This window comes from Primulina tabacum, chromosome 6 (assembly GCF_025594145.1).
Source record: "Primulina tabacum isolate GXHZ01 chromosome 6, ASM2559414v2, whole genome shotgun sequence".
Lineage (NCBI taxonomy): Eukaryota > Viridiplantae > Streptophyta > Magnoliopsida > Lamiales > Gesneriaceae > Primulina > Primulina tabacum.
The window spans coordinates 2,729,292-2,756,058 of record NC_134555.1 but is presented as its reverse complement, the minus strand read 5'-3'; the positions used below and the strand labels follow the sequence as shown (position 1 = coordinate 2,756,058).

At 36.7% G+C, this 26,767-nt stretch overlaps 5 protein-coding genes across 9 annotated transcripts; 4 read left to right on the top strand and 1 right to left on the bottom strand.

Annotated features, from left to right (window-relative positions):
* Positions 1-581: 581 nt before the first annotated feature.
* On the bottom strand, positions 582-8,185 carry LOC142548699 (mitochondrial carrier protein MTM1-like). Of its 4 annotated transcripts, none has more exons than XM_075657179.1 (11): positions 8,054-8,185; positions 5,398-5,727; positions 4,790-4,879; positions 3,484-3,612; positions 3,170-3,229; positions 2,870-3,040; positions 2,679-2,781; positions 2,181-2,272; positions 1,944-2,093; positions 1,435-1,493; positions 582-1,010 (listed from the first exon to the last, which is right to left on the bottom strand). In XM_075657179.1, the coding sequence occupies exons 2-11, from the start codon at positions 5,626-5,628 to the stop codon at positions 878-880; spliced, it is 1,218 nt and encodes a 405-aa protein (XP_075513294.1). In that variant the 5' UTR covers positions 5,629-5,727; positions 8,054-8,185; the 3' UTR covers positions 582-877. The 4 variants fall into 4 exon arrangements, with proteins under 4 accessions (XP_075513294.1, XP_075513292.1, XP_075513293.1 ...); XM_075657177.1 differs by lacking the exon at positions 8,054-8,185 and adding an exon at positions 6,435-6,663; XM_075657178.1 differs by lacking the exon at positions 8,054-8,185 and adding an exon at positions 6,509-6,661.
* On the top strand, positions 8,070-9,974 carry LOC142548697 (low affinity inorganic phosphate transporter 4-like). The gene is made up of 2 exons (XM_075657176.1): positions 8,070-9,376; positions 9,458-9,974. The coding sequence occupies exons 1-2, from the start codon at positions 8,070-8,072 to the stop codon at positions 9,750-9,752; spliced, it is 1,602 nt and encodes a 533-aa protein (XP_075513291.1). The 3' UTR covers positions 9,753-9,974.
* Positions 9,975-12,922: 2,948 nt separating this feature from the next.
* LOC142548000 (uncharacterized) lies at positions 12,923-14,576 on the top strand. The gene has a single exon (XM_075656373.1). It carries the CDS (start codon positions 13,290-13,292, stop codon positions 14,484-14,486), a length of 1,197 nt encoding a protein of 398 aa, XP_075512488.1. The 5' UTR covers positions 12,923-13,289; the 3' UTR covers positions 14,487-14,576.
* Positions 14,577-18,282: 3,706 nt separating this feature from the next.
* LOC142548696 (uncharacterized) lies at positions 18,283-21,598 on the top strand. 2 transcript variants are annotated; one of them, XM_075657174.1, is made up of 3 exons: positions 18,283-20,546; positions 20,642-20,833; positions 20,955-21,598. In XM_075657174.1, the coding sequence occupies exons 1-3, from the start codon at positions 18,394-18,396 to the stop codon at positions 21,514-21,516; spliced, it is 2,907 nt and encodes a 968-aa protein (XP_075513289.1). In that variant the 5' UTR covers positions 18,283-18,393; the 3' UTR covers positions 21,517-21,598. The 2 variants fall into 2 exon arrangements, with proteins under 2 accessions (XP_075513289.1, XP_075513290.1); XM_075657175.1 differs by having other exon boundaries at positions 20,950-21,133.
* A 1,055-nt stretch (positions 21,599-22,653) lies between these two features.
* LOC142548695 (uncharacterized) lies at positions 22,654-26,564 on the top strand. The gene is made up of 2 exons (XM_075657173.1): positions 22,654-22,880; positions 24,093-26,564. The coding sequence occupies exon 2, from the start codon at positions 24,418-24,420 to the stop codon at positions 26,317-26,319; it is 1,902 nt and encodes a 633-aa protein (XP_075513288.1). The 5' UTR covers positions 22,654-22,880; positions 24,093-24,417; the 3' UTR covers positions 26,320-26,564.
* Positions 26,565-26,767: the final 203 nt, after the last annotated feature.

Here is a 26,767-nt window from a genome sequence, read left to right as displayed (position 1 = left end):
GTGCCAAGAAATTCAGTAAGCAAATAGTTTCAAGGAACTTTTTTCTTTTCTTTTTCCTTTAATTGAAAATTATATATGTCCTTAGAATAGGAGCTAAAAAAAATTTCGAGATTGGCATCTGAAAAACGTGTTCTGGTAACAATGTATTTGCTAATTAAGCGCGTTTTTTTTAGAAATCTACTTTCGGGTGGCCAAACTTTGTCGACTTACGAAGAGCAGTAATTCATTGTTAGGACCACCCTACTTGCCCCTCCGTCGTTCAAATTCGAAGTCGCATTTTCTCGCCATGACTTTCCAGTCTAAATAGAGAACAAAAAAAAATCTGAAAAAAATAATTTTGATTTCTCATACATGACATTTGCCAGAAATATAGGTTCCATCTTCATATGTGAAACTACGAAACCAACTTATCAGATGAATATTAAACTCATCCAACAAGGGAAAAAGCAAAACTATAGTTGCAAGAGAGGTGAAAAATACAAAAGCTATGAGCTTGGAGTACTTAACAGATGCAGAGTGTGGACAACAAAAATTTTCTGATAAGACGTATCTCACGTATAGTTGTGTTGTATTATCGGCAAATACAAAGTAGAAAATCAAACATAATGGTGAAATAAATGCCAAAATGCTTCGGTAATCGATGTGAGGAAAAAACTCAACAAAATTCCTTCTCATTTGAGGAGCTTGAGTAAAGCTAACAAGTTGACAAAGTAGGATCAAAAAAATAAATGAGAAGATGAATTATTTTTTGCCACTCAGGCAATGCTAACATTAACATAGCAAAACTGTCTGATCTAGCCTATTCTCGATGCCAATGATTCAGCTCTAACTGTCAGCAGATGTTGGTTTTCACAAATGAAGGAAGATTTGTGATAGATTAAGCAGCAGTATATGGATTCTGTAGAATGTACTTAACGACTTCATAAAATGAAACCACAATCCCAACCGACGGACCAGTACGGCCAATACGAGGACCAACTCCAGTAAACAATCCCTTCATCCCTCCATCCCTGTCAAAATTTTAGGTACACTGTCAAAAATGGTTTCAAAGAATTGTCACATGTACAACACCTAAAATCTGGAGAGAGAGAATAAGAATGCTTGTTTTGACCATTGTTAAAGTTTTTAACAAGAAATAACGTGTTATGAAAAAATTCCATGATATAAAAAGGGCCAAGGTGAAGTAAGGGTTTTGGTTCTGTAGGAAAAAACCCATTAAAGTACGATCAGGTTTTCTGCCTATAAATCTTAGAAGCCTTGGGCAATGTCAGGCAGCCGACAAATTATAACCAAGTTTATGGAGAAACCACCAAGCCCAATGAACTAAAATTGCTTGTTCACTGCAATTGATTCCCAAGATGAAAATTTCTACTGAAGAACATAATGGATCATGGTGCATAAAAAATTTGAACGGTCAGTCATTTGTAGACATACCTCCATATCTCCAACAGTGTCTGTCTTGTACTCATCTTCAATGCCCTCATGGGATCCTTCTGCAAAATGCAACATTACATTACTATATTAGTTAGAATACCGCTCATTTTCACATAAAATAAACCATTCACTTTGGTGCACAAACTCCAACATACTTTTAGATAGCTCAATGTTTAATTCTTTTACTAGGAAAAAACAATAAAATGGTAAATGTCAATTGAAATGTTAAGTTGCACCAGATGTACAAGTCTATGAATCCATACAGTCTGCTATCAGCTCGACTGCTAGAACTTATACAGGTCCTGGCATCACTTAAAATTAGGATTATTCATCAGTCAGACAGACTAATTTCGCAGTTCAGTTGTGTGACACAAATGGTCCCAAAATCTAAAAAATTAGCAATCAAAAGCATTCATTGGGGCCATTGTATAAACAAGAACAAATAGAATTTAGGTAGAAACTGGACATACAGACTGTGCAAGCACTAGTAATTAAGAAGGACAAACAACCTCAATTTGCCTGCGGGTCTTTGCAACGTCAAGTGGACACGTAGCAGCAGCAGCAAGGCTACCAGCAACAAAACCAGCAGAAAAATTTGCCCCAAGGATACTGGCTGCGTTGGCTTCATCTCCAACAAAACCTAAAAGCCGCCTTCTTACCTGGAACCACGTTTTTACACTTAAGGCACATAGCACAAGATATTTGCACAATTCCATATAAACAAGGAATAAGGAATGAGGTAAAACCAGCTCAAGGGTTGGCCAGCAGATGGCAGAGAAAGGAACATCACGAGCAAGCTGAGCACCAAGGCCCGTCCACAAGACACGGTAGCTTTGCACTGCATAAAAAAATGCTATCTTATAGGTAAATGGTTAAGATATAAAGAACTAAATAAAACTTTACGGTCATTCTGAACAGAAAAATTCATTAACTGACTAAACAAAATTCAAAGTTTGATTAGATCCCTACCACCATGGCAAAGGGATTTGCATTTGCCAATAGTGGGGAAAAAGTACCATTTATTTGAGACCAAAAAAACAACTGCCAGAAAAGGAAAAGAACTATCGTCCACCTGTAACATGAACATAGTCTAGAAACGGCCACAGAAACTTTATCATTCTTTTTAAGGATTCGAAGGGACATCAACCAAAAATTACAAAGCTACAATTTCTGGTGGAAGTGTGACACTATCATACAGTAAGTGCAGAAGATCAACTTTCAAATAAATAAAGAAATCGACTTACAGCTGTTTCCAAAGTTGTTTGTGCTCTTGACCCGTGGAATATTGCCAATTAAAGTTTTCAAGACTCCAGGGGGGCTTTTATCACCATTGACATGCTTAAACGCCTGCACGGTGAGATAACAGTTACACATGTATAAGAAAGTGAAGAGTGAGAGAAGAAGAAAATCTGTCCGCACCAAATATATCAAGCACCTGCATTCGTGTTTTGGCAAGCTCAATAGGGTAGCAACTTGTGCAAGCTAGTGAACGTGCCATTGAACCAGCCAGCAAAGGTGTGTATGGCTCTAAGACAGGAGCACTCTGTACAGCAAATTCCTCTAACATGTTACGGAAAATGTCATAGCAAGGCAAGTATATGCCAACCTGTTTTGTCAAACATTAAAGTGCATTACTCAGTTTGAAACAAAGGGATTCAATAAAAAAACCAAAGACACGCAGTAACTGATGGTTTTTTCCTATTGAAATTTTTGAGGAAGTTCATAAATAACTGACAGTGGGCACAGCAACCGCTAAGCCAGCATTCGTGCCTCTCCAAAGTCTCAAAAATCCTTCCTGTTGAAAATGTACAAGTAACTACATAAGCCAAAATACTCAATATTTATCTGCAAAAGATGTGCTCTAGAAACATAATAAGTTTGAATATTGCATCCAGAAGATACAAATTATTATCAGTAAAACACACGAATGACATGGAATTCATATACATCACCACATATTTAATGGTAGGATTTAGCAACAAAATACAGTGCAGAAATCGTATTAGCTTCATAATGACATCTGTCTAAAGTTGAATAAAAATCACTAACCTGTCGTATGATTTTGTAAAACACATCGAGTGTCCCTTTGTAATGGAAACAATCAGGTGGGCAAATTGCCACTGTACCATGAACCCCAGCACGCGTGCATGAGGGAGAACACCTTAGATCAGCAAACATCTAGCAAACACATTGCAGTACATGAATCAAATTTCAATTGCAGAGACAAGAAACATTTAACCAGCGTGGTAATCGACCATGGTGAACACACCATACCATGTGGTTCAAAAAATATAAAATTTTCTGAAAGCATGTGTACCATAGCTGTAGTAACTAAATATTTATCAATATATATTGAGTGTGGATTGTGAATATACTATTAACGACAGAGAGAGAAGGAGATCATAGCATATTCAATTTAATAGTATCCATTTAATAGTATCCACTCGGATCACAAACCTGACCAGCGAGCTGGCTTGATTTGAGCCAAGGATTCTCTGAAATCATGTGAGCTCGAAAGTTATTGGCATCACGACCTCGAAACTAAATTTTAAATTAAATTTTATATTTGGTAAATATAAAATAAGATTGATATTTTTAGCTTTATATAATATAGCATTGACACATAACTTTATTACTAATTTTATATATAGGGTTTATGAGCTCAAGCTCACAACCCAAACTCATGATTTAAACCGTGAACAGAATCTGATCTCACAAACCAAGCTCAAACTCAAGCACCATCATTTTGAGCTCAAGCTTAAGTTCCATAGTCTAGAGCGACACGTTTGCACCTCTACAAGATAACCTTGAAAAATATTAATACACCAAGTACGTTTTTCAAGATGTGTGATTGCCACTGTAGAATTCAACTGAAGGCTTCAACAAAAGCTCAAACTCTTATTTAGCAGTACTAACATCTGAAATGCATACAAAACAAGTAAAAGGTGAATGTTCAAAAAAAATTTGTTTGTGTTCTGACAATGTAAAACGTTGAATACCTTCATGATGAGATTTGAACAAAGCATACAAGTAAATGAATTGGGACAGACTATCAAAGTAAAAACAGCAAACTTCTTACATTGCCAATACTATGTATGCCATCTAGATCTTACTTTGTTATCTCCCAAAAATTAGCATTGATCGATGTTTAATGGAGAACAAAACCGGAATTTATCAGCACAAAAAATACCAATCCACAGAATCTAGTTAACATATATTAACCTAGGGCCACAACTTCTGAACCATTAGCAATTACTAAAGGCAAAAAACTCAATTAGTCATGTATGACAATGGCTAGTGAAGAAGAAACTAATGAACAGGAAAAAATAAAGGAGAACAACAAAATCACACCAACCATTTGGGGTCCGAAAACTGCCATGCGACTTATAACATTACTCAATGGGTGTGAGTAAGGGACTCCTGCAGCCTGAGCCTGCAATCTCGTCTGCAATGTTCAAAAGTTAAATAATCAGAAAATTATGAAGTTTATAATATAAAACTTCACTTCAGTACCAAAAAGACCCAAATGACAAGGGGTGAAAAGAGTAAATTCCAAATCATACTGTTTAAACCATATAAAAGTTGCACCAAAAATTTCAACTCAGCAAAAGGAAGATACAACTGCCAACAAATGTAAAGGATCCAAGGTAATAGATAAACTTTTCTCATTAACCATGGGAAAAAAGTTTCTTCAAAGTTCAAACACCGAACCAGGCACTGAAATTTACAAGAAATCTCACTAGCAAGGAATATAAGGGAATTTAAAATTAAACCATCGGACAACTGCAGCCAACAGAAAGCATAAAAATACAAGCGGAATATCCAAGAATAAAATCAAATATATGAGATGGGAAACATAAAAAGAACAACAGGAGCATTGTTGAATGTCAGATTTATCAATAGATAAAACTAAATGTTTAAAGATTAAGCAAACAAAAGGATACAACTAAAGCATTAATGTACCTTTGCAACATCAAGTGGGTTAACCAAAATGGCTGATAGAAATGCAGCTCCAGCAGCAGAAAATGCTCTCTCACGCAGACCTAACTGGTAATCCAAAACGGTGCTATGGTGCGCCTGCAGCTCTGAAGTCCTGGTAACTTCAGTCCCATCCTCAATCAACATTGAATCAGACATCAAGGATATACCATTATCAACTCCCAGAATTCTGGAGGTCTGCTTGGCCGTGCTCATCCTTGAATCTTTGGGGTGCTGTGATTCTTTGAGCACCCTCTGTAAGGGTCACAACCTTTTTCAAATTAAATTCTAACCATGAATAAAAAATGGGCCCACCTGAAATTCAATAATGTCAAGTTTCCGCATGTGGGTAATAATATTCAGTTTTCGCATGAAATTAATAAATCTTGTATAAACTCCGGAGTTGCTTGTTATATTCAAACATCCAACAGGTAAAATCAACACAATAAGAAGATAACAGAGAGAAAACAATAACTAACAATTTCACATTTAAAAGAAGAGGAAAAAGAAATTCACGTTTTGAATCACACAAGACTGCACAGAGATACACTTTGGATAATCTAGTAATCAATACATCCAAATTTAATAAATCGATATGGACTTTAGTTAGCCGGCTACATTTGGTAGCAAAGATATAAGTTAATTTCTAAACAACTGGGACAGGCATAAAAACATTGTTCTAGGCTTTTGCCTGCTCTCATTTCCAAGTAAGGCTGTAAATCTCCGCTCGCGGAGACCTTCTCCTATGATTTGTAGGAGTTTGCACTCACTCAAAGAGTGCGTACCAAGATTCAAAAATAAAACATAAAACCAAAGAGAAATAAAAACCAACGACACAATAACAAATAACGACATTTCAACCCCATCTTCGCAAAACTCTGCGAACGAAATACGATTGAACATGAATCCTTCCGGAAAGAAAAGCAACAGAATAAAACAGTACACAGCCTATAAATAAAACGTATAAAATCTGAAACTAAAACACCAAAACAATTAAAATAACGATTAACAACCAAACTAGCCTTTTTGCGATTCTCAAGTTTGAATCATGTGCCGTTGAGCTTTAAAAGTGAAGAGCTTAGCACTGATTATTTACTTTTTTGGTAGCTTTCTCGTATTTAAGGTAAATCACAGAATCACATCCAAGTTCTCCGTGTTCTTGGGGAAGAAGCAATCGTCGCCCACACATAAAGAATTAATGGAAGTCTCTCGATTTTTAGGGTTCCATTGTGGTCCGCTGCCCCAAATTAGAATTCTACAAAAAAATTCTCTGACGGAAGCCACTAGTTTTGTGTGACACAACTAATTTTATTATTTATAATAAAACAATAGTTTAAATTTTGAATTTATACTTTATTTTTAAAAAATTAATAATATAAATTATAAAATATTTTCGATCAAATCACTATTGAATAAACTTGAAATGTTTATTAATTAATATGAAATATATAAATAGTGTATTTGAAGGTTACAAACAAACATTTAAATAAATTCGAAATTCATGGATTTATAATCGATGAATCCAAGTGCAAACTGAATTATGGCATAAGTCTTAGTCTACACGTGAATAAATTCCACGTTAAATATTTTGAATTTTTATAAGAAAATAATAAAATAGTGAAATAAGTTGTGAATAATAATCAAAATAACGACTAGAAAAGAGTGAAATAAGTCCCGAGTCCAATGTTGCCAAAATTGAATATTTTTTGTAGCAGCAATACTAATTAGTTAAGAAAAAAAGTAATATTGTTCGATCAAAATTGTGGTAATACAAGTTTTTTAATATTTTCCCACGATCGTTTACATTTTTTTATAATAAAAAATATAGATGGATTGGGCCGACATAAAAATCTAGTTCACAACTTGCAAAGCCCATCAGATCCCACGTCAACCAAAAGTTACTGGCCCAATGTGCTAATTTCCCCAGTTCGTGATTGTTCTAGGGCTCCAGATGAGATTTCCGAGCTTCAAGAGAGATCTTTTGTGTATATATTCTATTTTATTAAGTTTGAATAGGACACCAACTTTTTCTTCCAACTTTACTTTTATATGATAAAAGACTGTACACACGCGACGCGACGTGTGCAGATAACTTATATATATATATATCCCTCCAATTTTTCAAGATACTCATTAACTTAAATCAAATACCTTCAATCAGTAATTCCGTTTTAAAATAAGTCCCGGGGTGTTCGTTTTAAGGAGGCAAATAATACAAGTAACTTCGATACAAACCTAAACCAATCTTAAAACATACTCCGGAAAGAAAAACTCATCTTAAACGGTCAATCATATAAAACAAGAGGAGCAATTAAATAATCTTTTAAGAACAACTACAAACAAAACTTACATATTAATATTATTGTCACAGCATCACTCAATGAACATTCTCTTATAAAGCCAATCTATTGGTTATATGTTACAAATGCATCCATAAACTTCATTGTACAGTAATCAAATCCCTTGATTTCAACAACACAAAGGTATATGCTAAAGTATACACCATCTGTCAATTTCTTATGGTAAAAACATTGGCATAATCAAGAAATTATACACATGTATAAAGGCTAATCATATCAACACATTGTTTCCAAAAAAACAAATCATATCAGCACTAAAGAAACAGATCAAGAAAGCAAACCTCAGAAGAAAAGGCAATGCCCTCACACAGCATTTCTGTGCTTAATGCTCTTGATAATGCACGTACACAATGGTACCATTTTACCACAATTGTGATAGCTGGAATGGGATTTTTCACGGATGCATATGATCTTTTTTGCATTTCCACCGTCTCGAAACTCTTAGGTCGTTTATATTACTTCGATCCCTCCACAGGGAAGCCTGGAAAGCTTCCTCATTCCATCAATAACTTAGTTATTGGAGTCGCGCTTGTTGGTACGCTAATGGGGCAATTGGTATTTGGGTACTTGGGAGACAAGTTAGGCCGGAAAAAGGTTTATGGCATCACTTTAGTTCTTATGTGCATTTGTGCCGTCTGTTCTGGTATATCCTTTGGGCACAGTGCGAAAGCTGTGATGGGAACTCTTTGTTTCTTTAGGTTCTGGCTCGGATTTGGGATCGGTGGTGACTACCCTTTATCTGCTACTATCATGTCAGAATATGCTAACAAGAAAACTCGTGGGGCATTCATAGCCGCAGTGTTTGCTATGCAAGGAGTTGGGATCGTTTTTGCTGGACTTGTTGCAATGATCGTTTCTAAAATTTTCCTCGACTATTATGGAGCTCGAAATTTTTCTGAGGCAAGTCTTTTCTCCACAGAACCAGAGGGGGATTATGCATGGCGAATATTGCTAATGCTCGGAGCACTTCCAGCCCTCCTCACCTTCTACTGGAGGATGAAAATGCCTGAAACAGCTCGTTACACGGCCATAATCGAAGGGAACGCAAAGCTAGCAGCTTCCGACATGGGCAGAGTTCTTGATTTTGAAATTGAAGCCGAACCTGAAAAGATAGCCCAATTCAATGCGTCAAACGAGTACTCTTTATTCTCATATGAATTCGTAAGACGCCATGGGAAACATCTAATTGGCACAATGACCACATGGTTTCTGCTAGACATAGCATTTTACAGCCAAAATCTCACACAAAAAGACATATTTCCAACTATTGGTCTTACCAACAAAGCTGAAAACGTTAGTGCGCTCAGAGAAATGTTCGAAACATCGCGTGCAATGTTTGTGATCGCCTTGCTGGGGACTTTTCCAGGATACTGGTTCACCGTAGCTTTTATTGAAAGGATCGGACGTTTTTACATACAGTTGGTGGGCTTCTTCATGATGTCCGTTTTCATGCTTACAATGGCGGTGGAGTATGAAACGCTGAAGATGAAAGAACACAGATGGACCTTCGCAGCGCTTTATGGGCTCACCTTCTTCTTCGCGAACTTTGGCCCTAATAGCACCACTTTTGTCCTCCCGGCCGAGCTTTTCCCGACGAGGGTCAGGTCAGTTGATTCACATTCAAACTTATATCCCCTGTATTCAAATCCTTCCAGAGTTTAATTGTCTATTTTGCACCCGGTTAGGTCCACATGCCATGCATTTAGCGCCGCCTCAGGGAAAGCGGGGGCGATGATCGGCGCCTTTGGGATTCAATATTACACCCAAGATGGAGACGTGCCCAAGATAAGGAAAGCTATGACTCTGTTGGCCGTGACAAATTTATTGGGATTTTTCTTTACTTTTCTTCTTACAGAAACAAAGGGAAGATCTTTGGAGGAAATTTCCGGTGAAGACGAAGGTGGCGCGGAGGGTCAGGTGACTGAAAAATACCCGGTCAGTCAGTCGGAAAATTGGGAAGATTCGAGGAATTATCTTTAATTCTTACAAGAGCAGTCGAACATTGATACGAATATGTAAGATAGAAGCAAATTAGCAATCCTTCGTTGGATTCAATAAACCATACTAGCGAGTGTGGTTCCTCGTAATCTATACCAATCAATTCACGTATACGAACATGAAGCCAGGCTTTGACTTCGCACAAGCCCGAACACAATTATTTTGAACGTGATAAACCCAAATTCGAATTCCAAAACATATACAAACGCTAACCTGATCTCGAAATCGAATTTTTCTGGCCCGAGTTGTCGAGATTTTTCCCGTCCCGATCAATGTTGGAAGAGGGAGAGAGAAACTAATGTTCACCCGAAGGGATTCTCAACTCGATCCGATTATTTTTTTATTTTTTTAAAAAAAATATTATCATATTATTAACATATTTGATTTAAAGACCGTAATTTTAAATAAAATAATATTGGATCCACGTCCATATAGAAATTGATTAACCCATTTAAAAGGGGGTTCGCTCATTATGACGATTTTATGGCTTAAATTAAATGGTTAACTACTTCATCAAAATAAAAAAAAATAAATCATGTAGATAAATATTATAATTAAAATAAAATTATACAAAATAATAATAAAAAAAGATTTTATCATTATTTTCTCCTTATCAACCTAATTTAAATACATGCTAAGAATACATTATTGTTCTCTTCCCTATATTTATCATAACAGCATCTCTCTATCTGGCACTGCCTGCAGGGGTCGACCCTACCCCTACGGGCACTGCCTGCAGGGGTCGATCCAACGGCTCGGATTTTTTCGAGCCAATTTTTTAGTGCCCGTATGGGTCGATCCAACGGCTCGGATTTTTTCAAGCCAATTTTTTTTTTTTTTTTTTACAGGGAGGTGGGCCCGGATCACTCATGTGGAGTGATCCGGGCTGTTCATTGCCCGTGCAGGCAGTGCCTACACGGGTAGGTTGAAACAAACCGTATGAGAGTTACTGAAAATGTAACTACTCGACACCACCCCTATTTTTAAATTCCTAACAAACGTGAGCCAAAAAAATGACGAAGGATTTGAGACTGTAGACCTAATTACACCCCAAAAGCTAGCTCAATATGAAATGATTATTCAGGTGGTTCATTAGATAGTCCAACACCTAAGCTCCAAAGGTGCAAATATATTTTGTTGTGGATTAAGCCACTGCACAACACCCTGCGCAACACCACCACTGAATCGTACAAAAATTATAGAAGATGAGGACAATAATTATGGGGTTAATAATGAAGTAAATGATATTCCAATCAAGATTCAAAAGAATCACTCATCATCAGTGATCATTGGTGAGGTATATGATGGAATTCAACAAGAAAAGAAGGAAAAAGTGGACTATCGCAAAATGATTGGTTTGGTATGCATGATCTTCACATTCTCTTAGGTAAGTCACTCTTGTTTTTTGTCTCCAACTGAATTCAAGAATATTAATGATGCATTAAAAGTAGAGATGTCAATGGGGCAGATATGGGGCGGGTTTGGCTAAACTCAAGACCCTCCCCATGAAAAAAACTTTTCCCCATTACCAGCCCCATCTCGGTTAAATATTTTTCGGACCCACCCCATCTCGAATACGAAATGGGGCCGGGTAGACCCGTGAGACCCGAATTTTTTTAAAATAAAAAAGTATATTTCTTCTCACATTACTAAATTATGAAACAGACAAGCTTCTAAATACAAAATTGTGGAAAATTAATTCAGGTTTTCGATCACACTTAATAATAACAAACAAAATATTTTCACGACATAAAAAACTACATAAAAAAAGAGTTACTAGCTCTCCAAAAAAATCTTGACATCCCCAAAAATAAGTCATAACATAATTTAAACAGATCAATATAAAATCAGCGAGTAGACAATATTTAAGTCTACTAAGATGAGGACCAACTATTCTTCCATTATTGTTAAAAGCATATTCAAATGCAAGAGTTGACATAGGAATAACTAAGATCGTTATGGTTGAGGTGAACTACTAAAATAATAAAAATTAATAAAACTAAAACCCTAGAATATTTATATCTACATATATGGGGCGGGTATGGGGCGGGTATTGTAGAACCCATGACCTGCCCCATATCCGGACGGGTCTGAAAAATTGGACCCGAGACCTATCCCATGACCCATTTAGTATACCCAAACCCACCCCATACACGCGGGTCCATTGCGGGTCTGGGTAAAACCCGGACCCATTGACATTCCTAATTAAAAGAAGAATTCTGGGTCAACGCAATGCATAAAGAACTTGAACAATTTGTGCGTGTATGAGATTTAGTTCCTAGATCTTTGAATACCAATGTTATCGGAATAAAATAGATTTTCAAAAATAAAACAGATGATTCCGATAACATCATTCGAAACAAGGCTCGATTGGTAGTTCAAGGGTATACAGAGGTTAAAGGGGGTGGATTTCGATGAAACCTTCACACCTGTAGTCCGAGTTGAGTCAGTCCGACTGTTGATTGTCTTAGCATGCCACGTACACGTCAAATTGTATCAAATTTATGTAAAGAAGGCCTTTTCGAATGAAATTATGAAATATTAGCTTCCTCCCCGAAGCTATGGAAGGCGACACCTGTTAACCACCTGAAAATGGATGCGGCTAACGATGTGAACTCAAACAACTATGCAAAAGAGGTGGTACGAAACTATGAGAGACACTTGGTGTATGAAAATATGGAGATTTTCTTTATTGATTTGTAAATCTTATCAAAATGGTTTTTTCTTATCTCTAATAATACTAAGTTATACAGTAAAAAAAACACTTCAAGATTTATATATAACATAGCTATATATTAAGTAAATATATAGGCATGCTTCATGGAATTATATTGACATTAGATGTATTTATTTAGCCGAAATATCGTACAAAAAATATATAGTTTCTTTCAAGAGAAAAGTGAAATTTTATAATTAATTATTGACGTGACAAATTCCAGTTTTTTTTAATGCATGGGTTTCCACGGTCGGCGAATCTAAGACAGCAGATTTTGCGTTATTGATATACAACAAAACGTTAAAAACTCTTCCTCGACTAATTGTCTTAATTTCCTTTAAAAAAAAAAACTTAATTTTCGTTATAAACATAGAAACACAATATATGTATATACGGTATGTAAGAATGCGAACAGAAATCATTAAATAAAATAAAACCAGGATCCTTGAATCTTTGAGTTTACCCTTTTCGAAATTGATACAGATACAGTTCCCAACTTTAACCCCACCAAAAACCCCTTTATAAATCTCACGCTCTTGTATCAATCTTTTTGAAGACACTTCTTTTTAGCTACTGATTCGTTCTCTTTTACCATGAAAAGGGTCTCTCCCCTCCTCTCTTGTTTGGGTTCGTTCGGGTAACTTTAGTGATCCCATCTTTTAATGCAAGTTTTTTTCTTTTTTCTGTCAGATTTTGGTGGGTTTTTTATTCTCTGTGTTTCTTTAAGCTTCTATATGAAGGTTCTGTAATCACTCTTTTATGGGTTTCTTCTTGTTTTCGATTGGCTTCCAGGGATAACGAGAATGGAACAGTGTAGGCTGTGGTCTGTTAAGCATACGGAGCACAAAAATATTACCAAAAAAATCATTAATCCCCTCAAACATAGCTCAAAAAATTCGATTATTCGATCAGAAGAATTTCTTAAACAGCAAACTTTCAATGGCTGGAGAACTGTAAGGATTTATGTCACCGATCCTGATGCGACAGACTCGTCCGGCGATGAAGAGGATGAGCTTTTCCGAAGGCAGCGTGTCAGGACATACGTGTCCGAAATCAGAATGGAGACATCAGTTAGCATTAATAATACTAACTGCAGGAAGAAAAAAGCAGAGACAGACCGTCTCGTGCCCAAGCCGAAGCCCAAGAAAGTCAAGGAGGCTCCTCCGTCGACGGTGGCAGCGTCCGGTGGAGTTTGGAAGTTCCGTGGTGTCCGGCAACGGCCCTGGGGAAAGTGGGCTTCTGAAATCAGGGATCCTGCAAGAAAGGTTAGGCTTTGGTTGGGAACATATGATACGGCGGAGGAGGCAGCTATGGTTTACGACAATGCCGCCATAAAGCTCCGTGGACCTGATGCTTTGACCAACTTTGGCACTATTCCCGTGAAGGAGAAGTTGACAGAGATCGATGTGACCTCAGTTTCCGTCTATGATTCAGGTGAAGAACCATGTAGCCTTCCTTCTCCAATTTCCGTTCTTCATTTCAGAAGCAGCAATATGTATCAACATATTGAACCGGGTTCAGCCCACCCGCTTCAAAGTGAGGTCACAGAATATGAACCGGATGAATTTCTGAATAGTTTATTGAATGAATCCCGTCTTGGTATGGAACAAGTTCATGCAGAGAAGGATATTCGAGGGAAAACTGGTACGACGGAGTACTATTCTACGAATATCACCGGTCTGGTAAATGAACCGGTTCCTGAAATCGTGTGCAAAGTTGAAACAAGCGCGGAATCGGATCTGCCATGCGATAGCTTGTACAATGAAATTCCATTCTTGAATGAGTTATTCATTTTTCGTCCACGAGAGCAAACATTATCGCAGGGGGAACAAAATTTTGGTCATGATCTTACAGTGTCTCCCGATTATTCAAACTTGTGGCCATTGCATGCCGATTTGCGAGAAGCCTATATCGGAGAGTTTCACGATTCATTTCAAGATTCCAATGATTCCAATGATTCCAATGATTATGTTTTTGCCGATTCATTGCTCGTTCTGTGAGGTGCAAAATTAAACATCTGCTGTTATGTGGCCGGTTTGCTAGTTAATATATCAATTTTGTGTATCGGATTTTTTTGTTTTTTTAATGAATTTGAGAGGCATTATTTATTTATCTAAGTACTATAATGTAATATTTACATTTAATATATTTTTGGATTTTTAATAGCAACATAAATTGAGCTCTGTTTCCACGAGTATATATTTCTGTTTTTTCTTGTTATACCTCTTACCAAAGTAAAATTTCACAACAATAATATCGCCCCTGTGTTATAAAATAAGAGTAGGTTTTTTGTGAGACGGTCTCACAAATCTTTATCTGTGAGACGGGTCAACTCTACCGATATTCACAATAAAAAGTAATACTCTTAGCGTAAAAATTAATAATTTTTCATGGATGACCCAAATAAGAGATCTGTTTCACAAAATACGACCCGTGAGACCTTCTCACACAAGTTTTTACTATAAAATAAATCAAACTAATTACAAAAAATTAATTGAAATCTAAAGAAAATTTTTCAAAATAAAGGACTGAGTGTACAAACATGCAACAAGACACTAGTATATTATTAAGGTTGATGATCAAAAGTAATTAACTTTGCTGTCACGATTAATTTTTAAAATATACCAAAAAATACCCTTCCGTTTATTAAGATCCATTTTTATTTTAAAAAACAATATTATAAAAACATATTTAGTTTATTTTCAATCATTGTGTAGAAAAAACATAATTACTCATGTGGTTCAGGTCAGTACTTGCCCAGGCCATGTTCTGTTGGGCCCTTTGGTTAACCAACCAACGACAGACAGGATTCTGGGCCAAACACTTAGCTTTATCAAAGTCAGTTTTATCTGACAAACTCTCACGTGAACAAAAAAACCTCTTACATTTTGATTTTTTTTTTTAGGTAGAATTTTAACTTTTAGATTTTATACAAACAACACAAAACTTTAATGACAAAAATTTGTGTGAGCTGATTTCATGGGTCGTATTTTGTGAGACGGATCTCTTATTTGGGTTATCCATGAAAAAATATTAATTTTTATGATAAGAGTATTACTTTTGAATATCGGTAGGGTTGACCAGTCTCACAGATAAAGATTCGTGAGACTGTCTCACAAGAGACCTACTCAACTTTAAATGATCAATTGTATGTGATAGATATTTTATCAGACTTGACTTATGCAAAAAATTATTTTTTATTCTAAGAGTGTTGCTTTTTATTTTAAATATGGATCGAGTTAACCCGTATAACAGATGTAGATCCATGATACAATCACACGGGAGAACTACTCAAATAACAACCATCTTCAATTATTTTATACAAAAAAAATAGAGAGGTATTTGAAGAATCGTTGTTTTAATAAAATAAAATGTTGGGAAATTTTCTCTGGAAATCTTAAAGCAGATAACAAATAATAACAACAAAAGTTTATAAGAAAAAATAAAAGGAAATAGGACAATTAAACAAGGTCAAATACTATTTATCGTCTTCCTTGGGAATGAAGTATAATTGTAGGCCATTTCAAATTTCGAGTTACTATTTTGTATTATCGATTGCAAACTTTTAGGAGAATTTGGACTTTTTAAAATTTTTTTATAACGTCCTCTTACTTGAACTTGCATACGTGCCTAACATCGATAACGGAGGTCGTTTTATTCAAACTAGTATATCGATGCACGCGTTGCGTGTTTGTATAATATTTTTTATAATTCATTTGATTTATATTTAAATGAGAATCGAAATATAATTATAAGAAATAATGAGGGATTACAATGTAATTTTGATATATAAATTAAAAAATAAATTGAAAAATAAAAGAATAAAAAAATAACCTCAATAAAAATTAAACCTATAACCTAAATCCCAAGAAACAACGATTCTATCCACTGAACTACTTATAACTTGCATTACAATTTTAACATTTTATTAATATATATAATTATTAAAACAGACAATGACATCAAAGTTATTAACTTTAAGTATCTCAAACTTAATAAAATAGTATAGATAAATTATATATTATAATTACAAGTAAGTTTAACTTTGTAGGAATTTTTTCATATTAAAATTTAAAATCTACGATTTTTAAACTAATTCCTTACCTGTAAAACTAAGGAAAAATAAAAAAATTGCGTGCAAACTGTAACCTCAACTTTCAGACAATAGTTGGTTTTAATTTGAAGGATTTTTGGATAGACATGACTTTTTTAAAGTAGGTCTGAGGGACAATTAGATATGATATAGTAGATTCAATCCGTAGTTATAATGAAACTAACTGTTTTGATATAAAAAACACAAGTCTTCGTTTACACTAGCGTACCGACGCATTCGTTAGGTACTTGTACACTATTTTTATAATTCATTTGGTTTATATTTAAATGAAGATTAAAATGTAATTATAAGACATAGTCATTGACTATACAGTAATTTTGATATATAAATTATAAAAATAAATAGAAAAAAGTGAAAATAAAGACCTAATTAAGAATTGAACCTACAACTTGATGTTTATGAAAGTCGGTCTTTATCGGCTAAACTACTCTAAGTAGGGATGTTAATGGGTCCAGGTCATACTCACACCCGCAATGCACCCGCCCCCGTGTTTGGGCATATCAAATGGGTCATGGGGCGGGTCTCGCGTCCAATTTTTCAGACTCGTCCGGGTATAAGACAGATCATGGGTCCTATAATATTCGTCTCATATATGTACATATAAATACTCTAGGGTTTTAGTTTTATCAATAACCATTTGAGGATGTCAATATTTTTTTTGAGAACTAGTAACTTTTTTTATGTAATTCATTATGTCGTCAGTATTCTTTGTTTGTTATTATTAAGTGTGCTCGAAAAATGAATTAGTTTTCTATTGTATTGTATTGTATTTAGAGGCTTGTTTGTTTTATAATTTAGTTATGTGAGAAGAAAATTTATGTTTTCATTTTAAAAAAACCGAGTCTCACGGGTCTAATCGGCTCTGTTTTGTATTACGGGTGGACTGATCCGAAGAATATTTAACCGGAGTAGAGGGGATAATGTGTCAAAGTTTTCTTTGAGGAGAAGTCTTGGATCTAGCCATACATGCCCCATATGCATCCAATTGACATTTCTAAGAGCACCCACATTGGTGCATTAATTGATAATTATTAACATCAATTAATATTCATGCACCAATGTGAGTCTATAAATTATTTATCTTGGCTGCCATATCAGTAAAAAAATTCATCATAATTAATCTCATTAATTCACATTACTTTAAAAAAAAAGACAAAAAAAACCAAACGGCTCTTTTGACTATATATATAATTAATTATAAATTAAATAATATTATGTTTTAAATAATTATAATTTATAAGTTAAATGATATCAAAGAGTCTAATAGTTTTTCATTTTTTTAAATAATATTTTAATCAATATTGATATTAAGTTATTTTTAAAATAATAATAATATTTATTTTCAATAATATTTATTGTAAAATAAATAAAAATAATAATAAGTGGATAGTGAGACCCATGAATAATGAAGGTTGATATTAAATGAATGTGAGTGTGTATTAATAATGAGAAATTGTTAATATAATGATTATGTGACTCGTGGACCCTACACTTTTTGAAGAGATGGAAAGTTATTAATATAGATTAATGACTACGGATGTCCTAACTCTAAATATCTCAATTTTAATAATATTATATATATATGACTTTGAGACATAAAACAATGAAAATATAATGATATATATTATTTGAAAGAAATCTAAAATTTTAATTTTCCCGCCTACTTTCATTTTACCGCTTAAACTCCAGATCTTGAAGGCATTGGGCTGTCCGTTTGATCCCATTCAACCTCCATAACCACAGACTCGCCGGCGGACGTCAGTTTTCGCCGCCTAACAGCTGGATCTTCACGCATGGCAGCGAATCAACCACACCTAGTTGATTTTTCCAAAACACAACGCCTGGTTTTCCTCATTGACCTCCAACCCCTCCTCTCTTTCCAAAATCGATCGGCCTATATCGCTACTGTAACCTCCGCCGCGTCTCGTTTGCTCCGTTTCCCGCCGCTCTCCAACTCTCTTTTTGCCTACAAATTATTCTTCTCATCCCTGTCTCCTCTCAGATCCGCCGATGTGCTCCCTCGCGACCTCTGCTCTCCATCTCTCTCTTTCAAATTCCCTCTTGAAACTTTAGCGTCCCTGTCGACCAACCTGAACTCAGTTCTAACCCTTCTTGATCCGCCAAATCCTCAGGGAAGTCCACTTGTTCTGCATATTAAAAGCGCGCTGCTTCAGCTCGTTCACGACTACGGTTGGGAAAATGAGAACGAAATTTCTGTAGGTAGGGATAAATCAATGTTTAGTGAATTTTTTAAAATTCCATCGAATTTGGTTTTGTTGTTTTCTCCGCTAAAATTTCTGCTAGATTCTATTAGTTTTCATGGTTCTGAAGAATTATCGGCGAAGTTTGATGGTATATTTTCTGCTGCGAGGGAGGCTTTTTTAAGTAGGGATATGCATGTATGTTGGATTGATGTCAATAGCGATGAACTACAGTTTGAAAACATCAATGATGAGAAATTAGATAACAAATACATGACCCAATCACAAGTTCTTTTGAATTGTATTAGGAAAATGGGGTGGGGATTTTGTTCGACCAATTGGATTGTTTTGGGCTCAGCTTTGTTGCCGTTAGGGTTGATTTATCCACAAGTTGGGCTACCATTTGATTTCGTGGATTTTGGTGGGACGGATGAGAGCAAATGCGGTGGGCAATTGAATCTTGAGATATTGGATACGAAGGGGATGCCTTTAGAATACAAGTGCTGTGATCTTGAGTTTGTGAAATTGAAGAGTTTGTCTAGTGCTTTTAGAAACAATAATGCATTTGGTAACTTGGAACTCAGGGATTCACATGGTGAAGACCATGATGAAGACTCTTTTTTGAGCCAGTTTGGTGATGGTAGTCTAAAGTTGTACGTTAAAGCTGTGCTTGGATATCCTGAGCTTAATAAGATCAGATGCTACTCAGAGCATGTTTTTGTGCGTGAGTTCCTTGAAGAGGTGGGAAAAGGTGGAAAGAAATGTAATGGGGACTTTTTTGCAGACAGGGTTCTTGAATCACTGCATAAAGACATGGGTATAGTCAATTATAGTAGTCAGATTCCCACCTGGAAATTTTTTTTGAGCTTTCTCCATACAAACGGTTTCTCGGCTGTTGTCTCCCTCTTGAGTGGCAATGGGCATACACGCATAGGGAGTCTTAAACCTTTCACAGCTCATTCGGCAATTCTATCCATCTTGGAATGTGGTAATGTTTTATCTAACTGTATTAGTCGATCAAAATTGCGAAAGATAGAGGATCGGGCCCGTGGTACTTGTGCTGAAGCCTTACCTGACTCAAATCCTTGTTATGATTCCCAAATTGAGTCCTCAACATCTGGAAATTATGAAAAATATGCAGTTGGAAAGAGGAAAAAGAAAAGAATTCAACTGTATCAGCAGATGACATGGAGTTCCTTCTGCAAGGCAGCATTTGAAGGATCTCAAATGGACTTGTTTGAGGTGTACACTGCTGGACAATTTGAAAATTCTAAAAAGCTGAAGTTTTTGAAATGCTGGATGAAACAAATTGAGAAGATTGATCCATATTGTTTAACAACATCGCTCCAATCCCAGTCCACGGAGGAATTTTCTGCCTGCTGTGTTCCATCTGCAATGGAAGAGGCTATGCTTACTTCAAGCTCAGAGAGTTCAGAATCTTTTTTTAATAATCTTCCAAAGAGAATCCAGCAGGGTCTGGAATCAGGAGTAGACTTGCATATTCTTGCACAGCGAGTGGTCAGATCATCCATTCATTGGTTGCATCAAAATCGTGCAACTAAGAATGATCATATCGATCAATCACAAATGCAAATTCAGGATGGTTCTTGCAGTGCTGCCTTTGACATCAAATTGATGGAGCTTATCCTAAGGGAACCTAAGGAAATGAAAGAGATGCATCAGGAACAAGATTCTCCCTCGAAAGCATCTCAACCCCCTTCTTCATCAGAAAACATAGTCAGAGAGTATCCTATTTTTTTCATTATATATTCCTAATTCTAAGAACATGTAAAGTTGCAATTTAGCTTTATTTTTATGTGCTTCCTTAACCGTGCAACAGTTATGAACTACAAATTTTTCTTCGACTGGAGATTATGCGATCAGATGTTTCTGCAATGATAGAGGAATCTCGAAAACAAAAATTGCTGAAACAAATTTGTTCTCTCTTAGAGATCATTCAATATCTTGTGGCAGGAGGTATTTATGGTCCTATTAGCTTATATGATTACGTAGAGAGGAGTATCAAAGCAAGGTAATCGCTTCATTTCATACCTAGAATTCTATATTTTTTTTCCTTTTCTTCCAAAATGGGCCCAAGCATTTACATGTCATTGAAACGATCATCAGGATTTTGACACTGTAGTATAGTATAGGTACTCAGAAGAGCTTGAAGACATCGTGAGAAAGATATACACAAAAATGGATTTCCTGCCATTTGGCGATGAAGATGAAGCACCGAGTCTTTCATTATTCAACAGCGAGGATAGCAATCAATCGTGGAAAGATAAACATGAGAAGGCTGAGGCTTACAGCATCAGTCAATCGGTCTCAGAAGAAGACAAGTACTCAAATTGCGAAGAGAATAAAAAAGAAACTGGTGAAAATGATCATTCCCAAATGCTAAATAAAGCTCGTGAACGGAGGGAAAGGGCTCGAAGATTCTCGTCCTTCACCGGCCGGGTCCAAGATTTGCAAAGAGTTTGGGCTCCAAAACAGCAGCAGAAATTGAAAGATAAGTTGGATTCTCTTCCAAAAAAATCAAAAAGAAAGGATTGGCATGAGCCTGGTTCTAGTGTAGTACGTGAAACACCATTGACTGGAAACAAGCGTGCGGGCACCAGACGAGACAAAGAACAAGAAGATTTGGGAAACTCTTATTCTGTCTCCAAGGCCTTGTTTCAAGATATATTTCCAGAGGACAAATCAACAGCTTGAAGTTGAGGTGTATTTGATGTATTTAATCTAACGTGCGAACATAGTAGTGTTGTATCACTTACCTGTGTAACAATTTATTCCTGTCCTGAATAATAATGTTAATTATAAATTGGTTTTTATATCGAAGTAACTAAAGGAATTGATGTAGTATTTCCTTCGTTTCTCGGTTCTCATTGTTCAGCTACTGAAAATATGTTCCTTCTGATTTTCGTTTCTTTAATAATTAGTTAACAAGCAATTAAATATTTCCACGTTAATTTCCTCAAATCTAAAGTGGCAAAAAGGAGATATTATATCATTATCTTAAAAAACTAAAGATATGAAGAGGAATATTACCCAGATATTCTCTTCATGTTGCAGAACAAAATAGTAGTAGAAATCTAACATATTCCAAAATAAATCTTAATTCCCTTTTTAAGCAGTGAAAATTGATATTTAATTTAATAATATAAAGTTGAGATCGGAACCCCCACAACAAAAACAAGAGCATATTCCATCCATGAAACATTGGTCTACACCCAAAGTTACCGGTGATAACATTTTCCCATTCAATAAAATTTATCAACCGAACAACCTTACGCCGGTATGCTGAATAGTTGATAACTAATTAATAATTCTAAGTGGGGCCCGACGGCGCACCCTTGACGACTCCGAGTGCGGAAATGATGTCATTGATGGCGTCATTTGCATATGCATTTTGATTGTCTGCGGTCGATGTTTTGCTACTCTCACTGCGTTTTCTTCACTTTTTGCCCAATGTTTTTGGAATTTAACGATAACTAAACTAAAAAAATAAATTTCTGTCAAGTATAAAATTGAATTTTTAGTTTGATCATATATATGCTAATTAAGTCATTTACAATTATCAATTTATTAACAGCTCGTATATCAAAATGAATATCATTCGTTTAAATGAATAATGATTTTTTTCTAATGTTTCAAACACGTCCTTGATTGACTTGATATCGATACGATGAATCAATACTTAGTCCACACAATAAGATTATGATAATTCAAGTTAGGTCTAAAATATTCCAAAATCTTATTAAATTTTTATGTTGGTAATAATGTTATGTATACACATTCGATTCAGACTTTAAAAGGTTCAAGACCGGGGAAGACCCATAGGTAGTAACCTGCGCCCGCACGCGGAGGATCGACATTGCGGGACTAGCATATACACGCGCCTAATCACTCACATGCTTACCCTTCGTGTTCTACACCGGTCTTTTTTGTCTCTTCCCACCTCTCTATTTTTTTCCTCGTTTCGCGATTTGGTGGCACCCCAGAACCCTAGTTCCCTTTGCGCCCAACGCAGGCGCCTTCTTTGCTGCGCAGAGCCACTTTTTCCTTATGATTTCGAGGTAATTCACTATTCTTTTTGGAATAGTATGATTCGGTCTTCTGTGGTGTTATATCGATTTTATTATACAATTTTTTTTGTGATTGAAATTGTGTTATTGCTTGGTAGAGAATTGGATTGTGCTGAATTGACGTGTTTAGTTTTTATCGTGTTTTACTGCTTATTTCTGATTCTGTGCATGCGAAGACAATTAAAGCCGGAAGAAATTGAAGAATGGCGATTTTATACGGCGATCTGTGTTTGAACGCTGTTGATTTTATGTCTGACAGTATTCTTGGGGTTTGATTTAACTTATCTTCGAAACTCTTTTATTCTGCTTTTTATTGGTCGGGGATTTTATTTTATTTTATTTTCTTTGCATTCTTCAAGATTTTCTTGTGTTAATAAGACAAAAAACAGATGTTTTGTGCTCTATCTTGAGGGAGGGTGAGGTGAATTTCCATTAAAAATCGCTTTTCTTTTTTTTATTCTCTGACAGACGTATGCTGAAGTGTGTTTTGAATTGGACAGACATATACATTTGATTGTACATGAGCTTATTGAAGGAAAGGATGATGGATTCTGCAATTTTGTACCCTTCTTTTACAGCCTCTTTGTTTGTACACATTTCACTCTCTCACTTGTTCTCATGCTTAAACACACTTCGTTCTGTCGAGTGTCTTCTCCTTGAGCAGATTTTTACCGGGTAGTTTGAATGGTAGGATATGGGGAACTCCATCTCTTCTTGCCTCTGCCATCTCAGTTTTGAGTCTGTCATATAGGGTTTGACTAGTCTGATTTGTCCGATGAGCGTGGTTTGAGGCTATTGCGTTGATTTTTTGGGCTTACCCAGAGTGCACCAAAGGTAGCAGCTGCTGGCTCCCTAGGTTTTTGTTTTAAAAAAATGTGTCTTCCCCTTGAGCTGCCTTGGAATCTTATTGCCTTTGGACTTTGCCGTATAATTTCGGAGCCCTTGAAAAATAAGCCAAAAAAATACTTGGTTCAGTCTTGTCATTTGAACTTGCACACTGCTATGTTGAGTTAATTCGTTATAGAAATCTATGAATTCATATATTCACATTTGTGTGTATCGAGCTTTGGCGGACATTGCATGGAGTTGATGTTCTTGTTTCGAAGCTACTTCACCCTTTTCACTAGATTGATTTTCAATGAAATTGTGTCAGTTTTTTATGGAAAACTCTTTTTTGTAATGGATTCTAATGTCTTGAAACAGGATGACGGTTGGGAGTTTGGGTCTGCGACAGCTTTAAAAAATTCTCAGTTAATGTTTTCTGGTCTCTTGTGACTTGCTCAAATCGTATTATCGGCTCTTCAAATGGATCGCCAGGACACTTCAGGTTTTGTTAGTGGCGGTTGCTTCCTCACAAGGGGCTTTATAGTTTGATAGTTGACTATTAGGTTTTTTTCCCATTCTTTTCTTATCTTTTCTTATCCCACCCACCGTCTTCTTCTCTCACTTATAATTCAGAAGCCCATTAAATTATTGTTTTCGTTTTAATTGAATTTAAGTTGTGTTGGCCAAGTTGCAAGTTCAGTGCATGGATGGTATCCCTGGCTATACCACTCTCCCTTCTGCATCAAAAGATTTGGAACGAGTTTTACCTCACACGGTTGTCTCTGCTGTACATGTTAATTCACCTGGTGTGCCAAGTTCTTTATTTTCAGGCGGATGTAAGAGAAAATGTAATGGCGTTAATGGACATACAAATTTGAGAGATGGGTCTCCTCTGGCTCTTGGGTTGGGGCTTTCATCAATTTCCTGCACCACCACATCCTCGGGGAAAGAATCGGAAGAGGAGTCTTCTATAGATCTTGGTCTAAGTATTAGCCTCAACACAGGAGATGAAAGGCTACACAATTCGAAGAGGGTTTCCACTGGCACTCTGAATTCTTTTGCGACAAGGAAGCCCACTTTAGATCTTCAGTTGAGCCTATCCACCGGACCTTCTGAATCTGACATCACCACTCTCAATCATGGATTAATTTCTCATCCGTGTAATATTGAGCCACCAGCTGTAACTTCAACAGTCCAACTGGTGGATGAAGGATCAACTTCATCCCGGTGGAGAATTGGCCCTCTTGTTCCCCCGTCACAAAATTTTGAGAGTTCTACCCTTTTCTACATTGATCATGGTTGTGTGAATCCTAAATCTGTGATACCAAAATTTTCATCATCTACAGTGTCATCAAGCTTAGTTGGCACTGCTTCTGATCTCCCTAATCAACAACACAAAAAGAGTGTGAAAAGCTGCAGCTTCGAAGGATGCACTAGAGGTGCCAGAGGTGCTTCTGGCCTCTGTATTGCGCATGGAGGTGGCAGGAGGTGTCAGAGGGTCGGGTGTCAAAAGGGAGCTGAAGGCAAGACTGCTTTTTGCAAGGCACATGGAGGTGGTCGCCGCTGCGAGCAACTTGGATGTACCAAAAGTGCTGAAGGCCGCACCGGGTACTGTATTAGTCACGGTGGTGGTAGACGGTGCAGTCATGTGAATTGCAGTCGTGCAGCAAGAGGTAAGTCAGGCTTGTGTATTCGTCATGGGGGCGGCAAAAGGTGCAAGATGGAAAATTGCTCGAAGAGTGCTGAGGGTATATCTGGACTCTGCATATCCCATGGAGGTGGCCGCCGTTGCCAATACCCAGACTGCAAAAAGGGTGCTCAAGGAAGCACCATGTTTTGTAAAGCTCACGGTGGTGGCAGAAGATGCACGTCTTTCGGGTGCACAAAAGGTGCAGAAGGTAGCACTCTATACTGTAAAGGCCATGGTGGTGGGAAAAGATGTACATCGCAAGGATGCTCAAAGAGTGTGCATGGGGGGACTTTATTTTGTGTTCGTCATGGTGGGGGCAAGAGATGTGCTATTCTTGAATGTACTAAGAGTGCCAGAGGGCGCACAGATTATTGTGTCGGCCATGGTGGCGGAAAAAGGTGTCAGTTTGAAGGTTGCCCAAAGAGTGCTCAAGGGAGCACAGATTTTTGCAAGGCACATGGTGGAGGAAGACGATGTTCTTGGGGACAATTGGGTTCAGAGTTTGGTGGTACATGTGTGGTTCCATGCGATAAATTTGCTAGGGGAAAATCTGGCCTGTGTGCTGCCCACAGTGCTCAATGTCCTAACAAACCAATTAAAGAAAGCTTTGGAATGGATTCGACAACCAATGACACACATTCCGCAACACCTACACAAATGAAAGGCATTTCTGCAGCTGGAGACGTTCTTTCTTACCCTTTCACCGTACTCGATCATGCACAGTTGTTCCCTCCACCAAATATGCCGAACCAGAATTTCACCTTTGGAAATGCTTGCTTGAATCATCTCTCTCTTCCCGAGGGCAGGGTGCATGGAGGTAGCCTGATGGCAATGCTTAGGGGTGGTACGAGGAACAATATTCAAGAAATCAGTGGTGTTGAGCCAGGAGAGCCCTATCCTAGAACTCATAGTTGACTGTAAGCACTTTTTCTTGGTTTCAGTCGACTAGTATGCTTTGTGCGTGTATTGATGTCTGGCCGTGGTGGATAACAAATTGTTATTTTTTGTTACAGTGTCACAAAATATACAAGTGGTTGCGTGTGTCATAAGTGTCTTAAGTTAATGTGTGGTATTGGGATTTCTACAATGTCAGATTAAGCTAGGTTTGACTCTGTTGTGCGTAAATATTATCATATGTATTTGAACCATAGTTTGCTTGATTTGCTGCTGGTCATTCCCTCTGGCTTTCGACCTTTTTATTTAGGTTGTGGGAGATGCACTCGTGGGTTAGTTACTATGCATGACACCCACACGAGTTTACACAATTCAACTGTATTATACACCCAATGATCCCTCTGGGGAAAAAAATTACACCCAATGCTTCTCATTGCATTAGGCATGCGAAACACATCGTATCTTCGAT

Excerpts from the sequence above, each read along its gene's own strand:
- LOC142548699 (XM_075657179.1), bottom strand. The coding sequence starts at position 5,628 with ATGAGCACGGCCAAGCAGACCTCCAGAATTCTGGGAGTTGATAATGGT. Across the intron at positions 3,230-3,483 it reads TTTACAAAATCATACGACAG|GAAGGATTTTTGAGACTTTG; the intron begins GTTAGTGATTTT and ends CATTTTCAACAG. Across the intron at positions 3,041-3,169 it reads TAGCGGTTGCTGTGCCCACT|GTTGGCATATACTTGCCTTG; the intron begins GTCAGTTATTTA and ends TTGACAAAACAG.
- LOC142548697 (XM_075657176.1), top strand. The coding sequence starts at position 8,070 with ATGCCCTCACACAGCATTTCTGTGCTTAATGCTCTTGATAATGCACGT. Across the intron at positions 9,377-9,457 it reads CTTTTCCCGACGAGGGTCAG|GTCCACATGCCATGCATTTA; the intron begins GTCAGTTGATTC and ends GCACCCGGTTAG.
- LOC142548000 (XM_075656373.1), top strand. The coding sequence starts at position 13,290 with ATGGAACAGTGTAGGCTGTGGTCTGTTAAGCATACGGAGCACAAAAAT.
- LOC142548696 (XM_075657174.1), top strand. The coding sequence starts at position 18,394 with ATGGCAGCGAATCAACCACACCTAGTTGATTTTTCCAAAACACAACGC. Across the intron at positions 20,547-20,641 it reads TCAGAAAACATAGTCAGAGA|TTATGAACTACAAATTTTTC; the intron begins GTATCCTATTTT and ends ACCGTGCAACAG. Across the intron at positions 20,834-20,954 it reads GAGAGGAGTATCAAAGCAAG|GTACTCAGAAGAGCTTGAAG; the intron begins GTAATCGCTTCA and ends AGTATAGTATAG.
- LOC142548695 (XM_075657173.1), top strand. The coding sequence starts at position 24,418 with ATGGATGGTATCCCTGGCTATACCACTCTCCCTTCTGCATCAAAAGAT.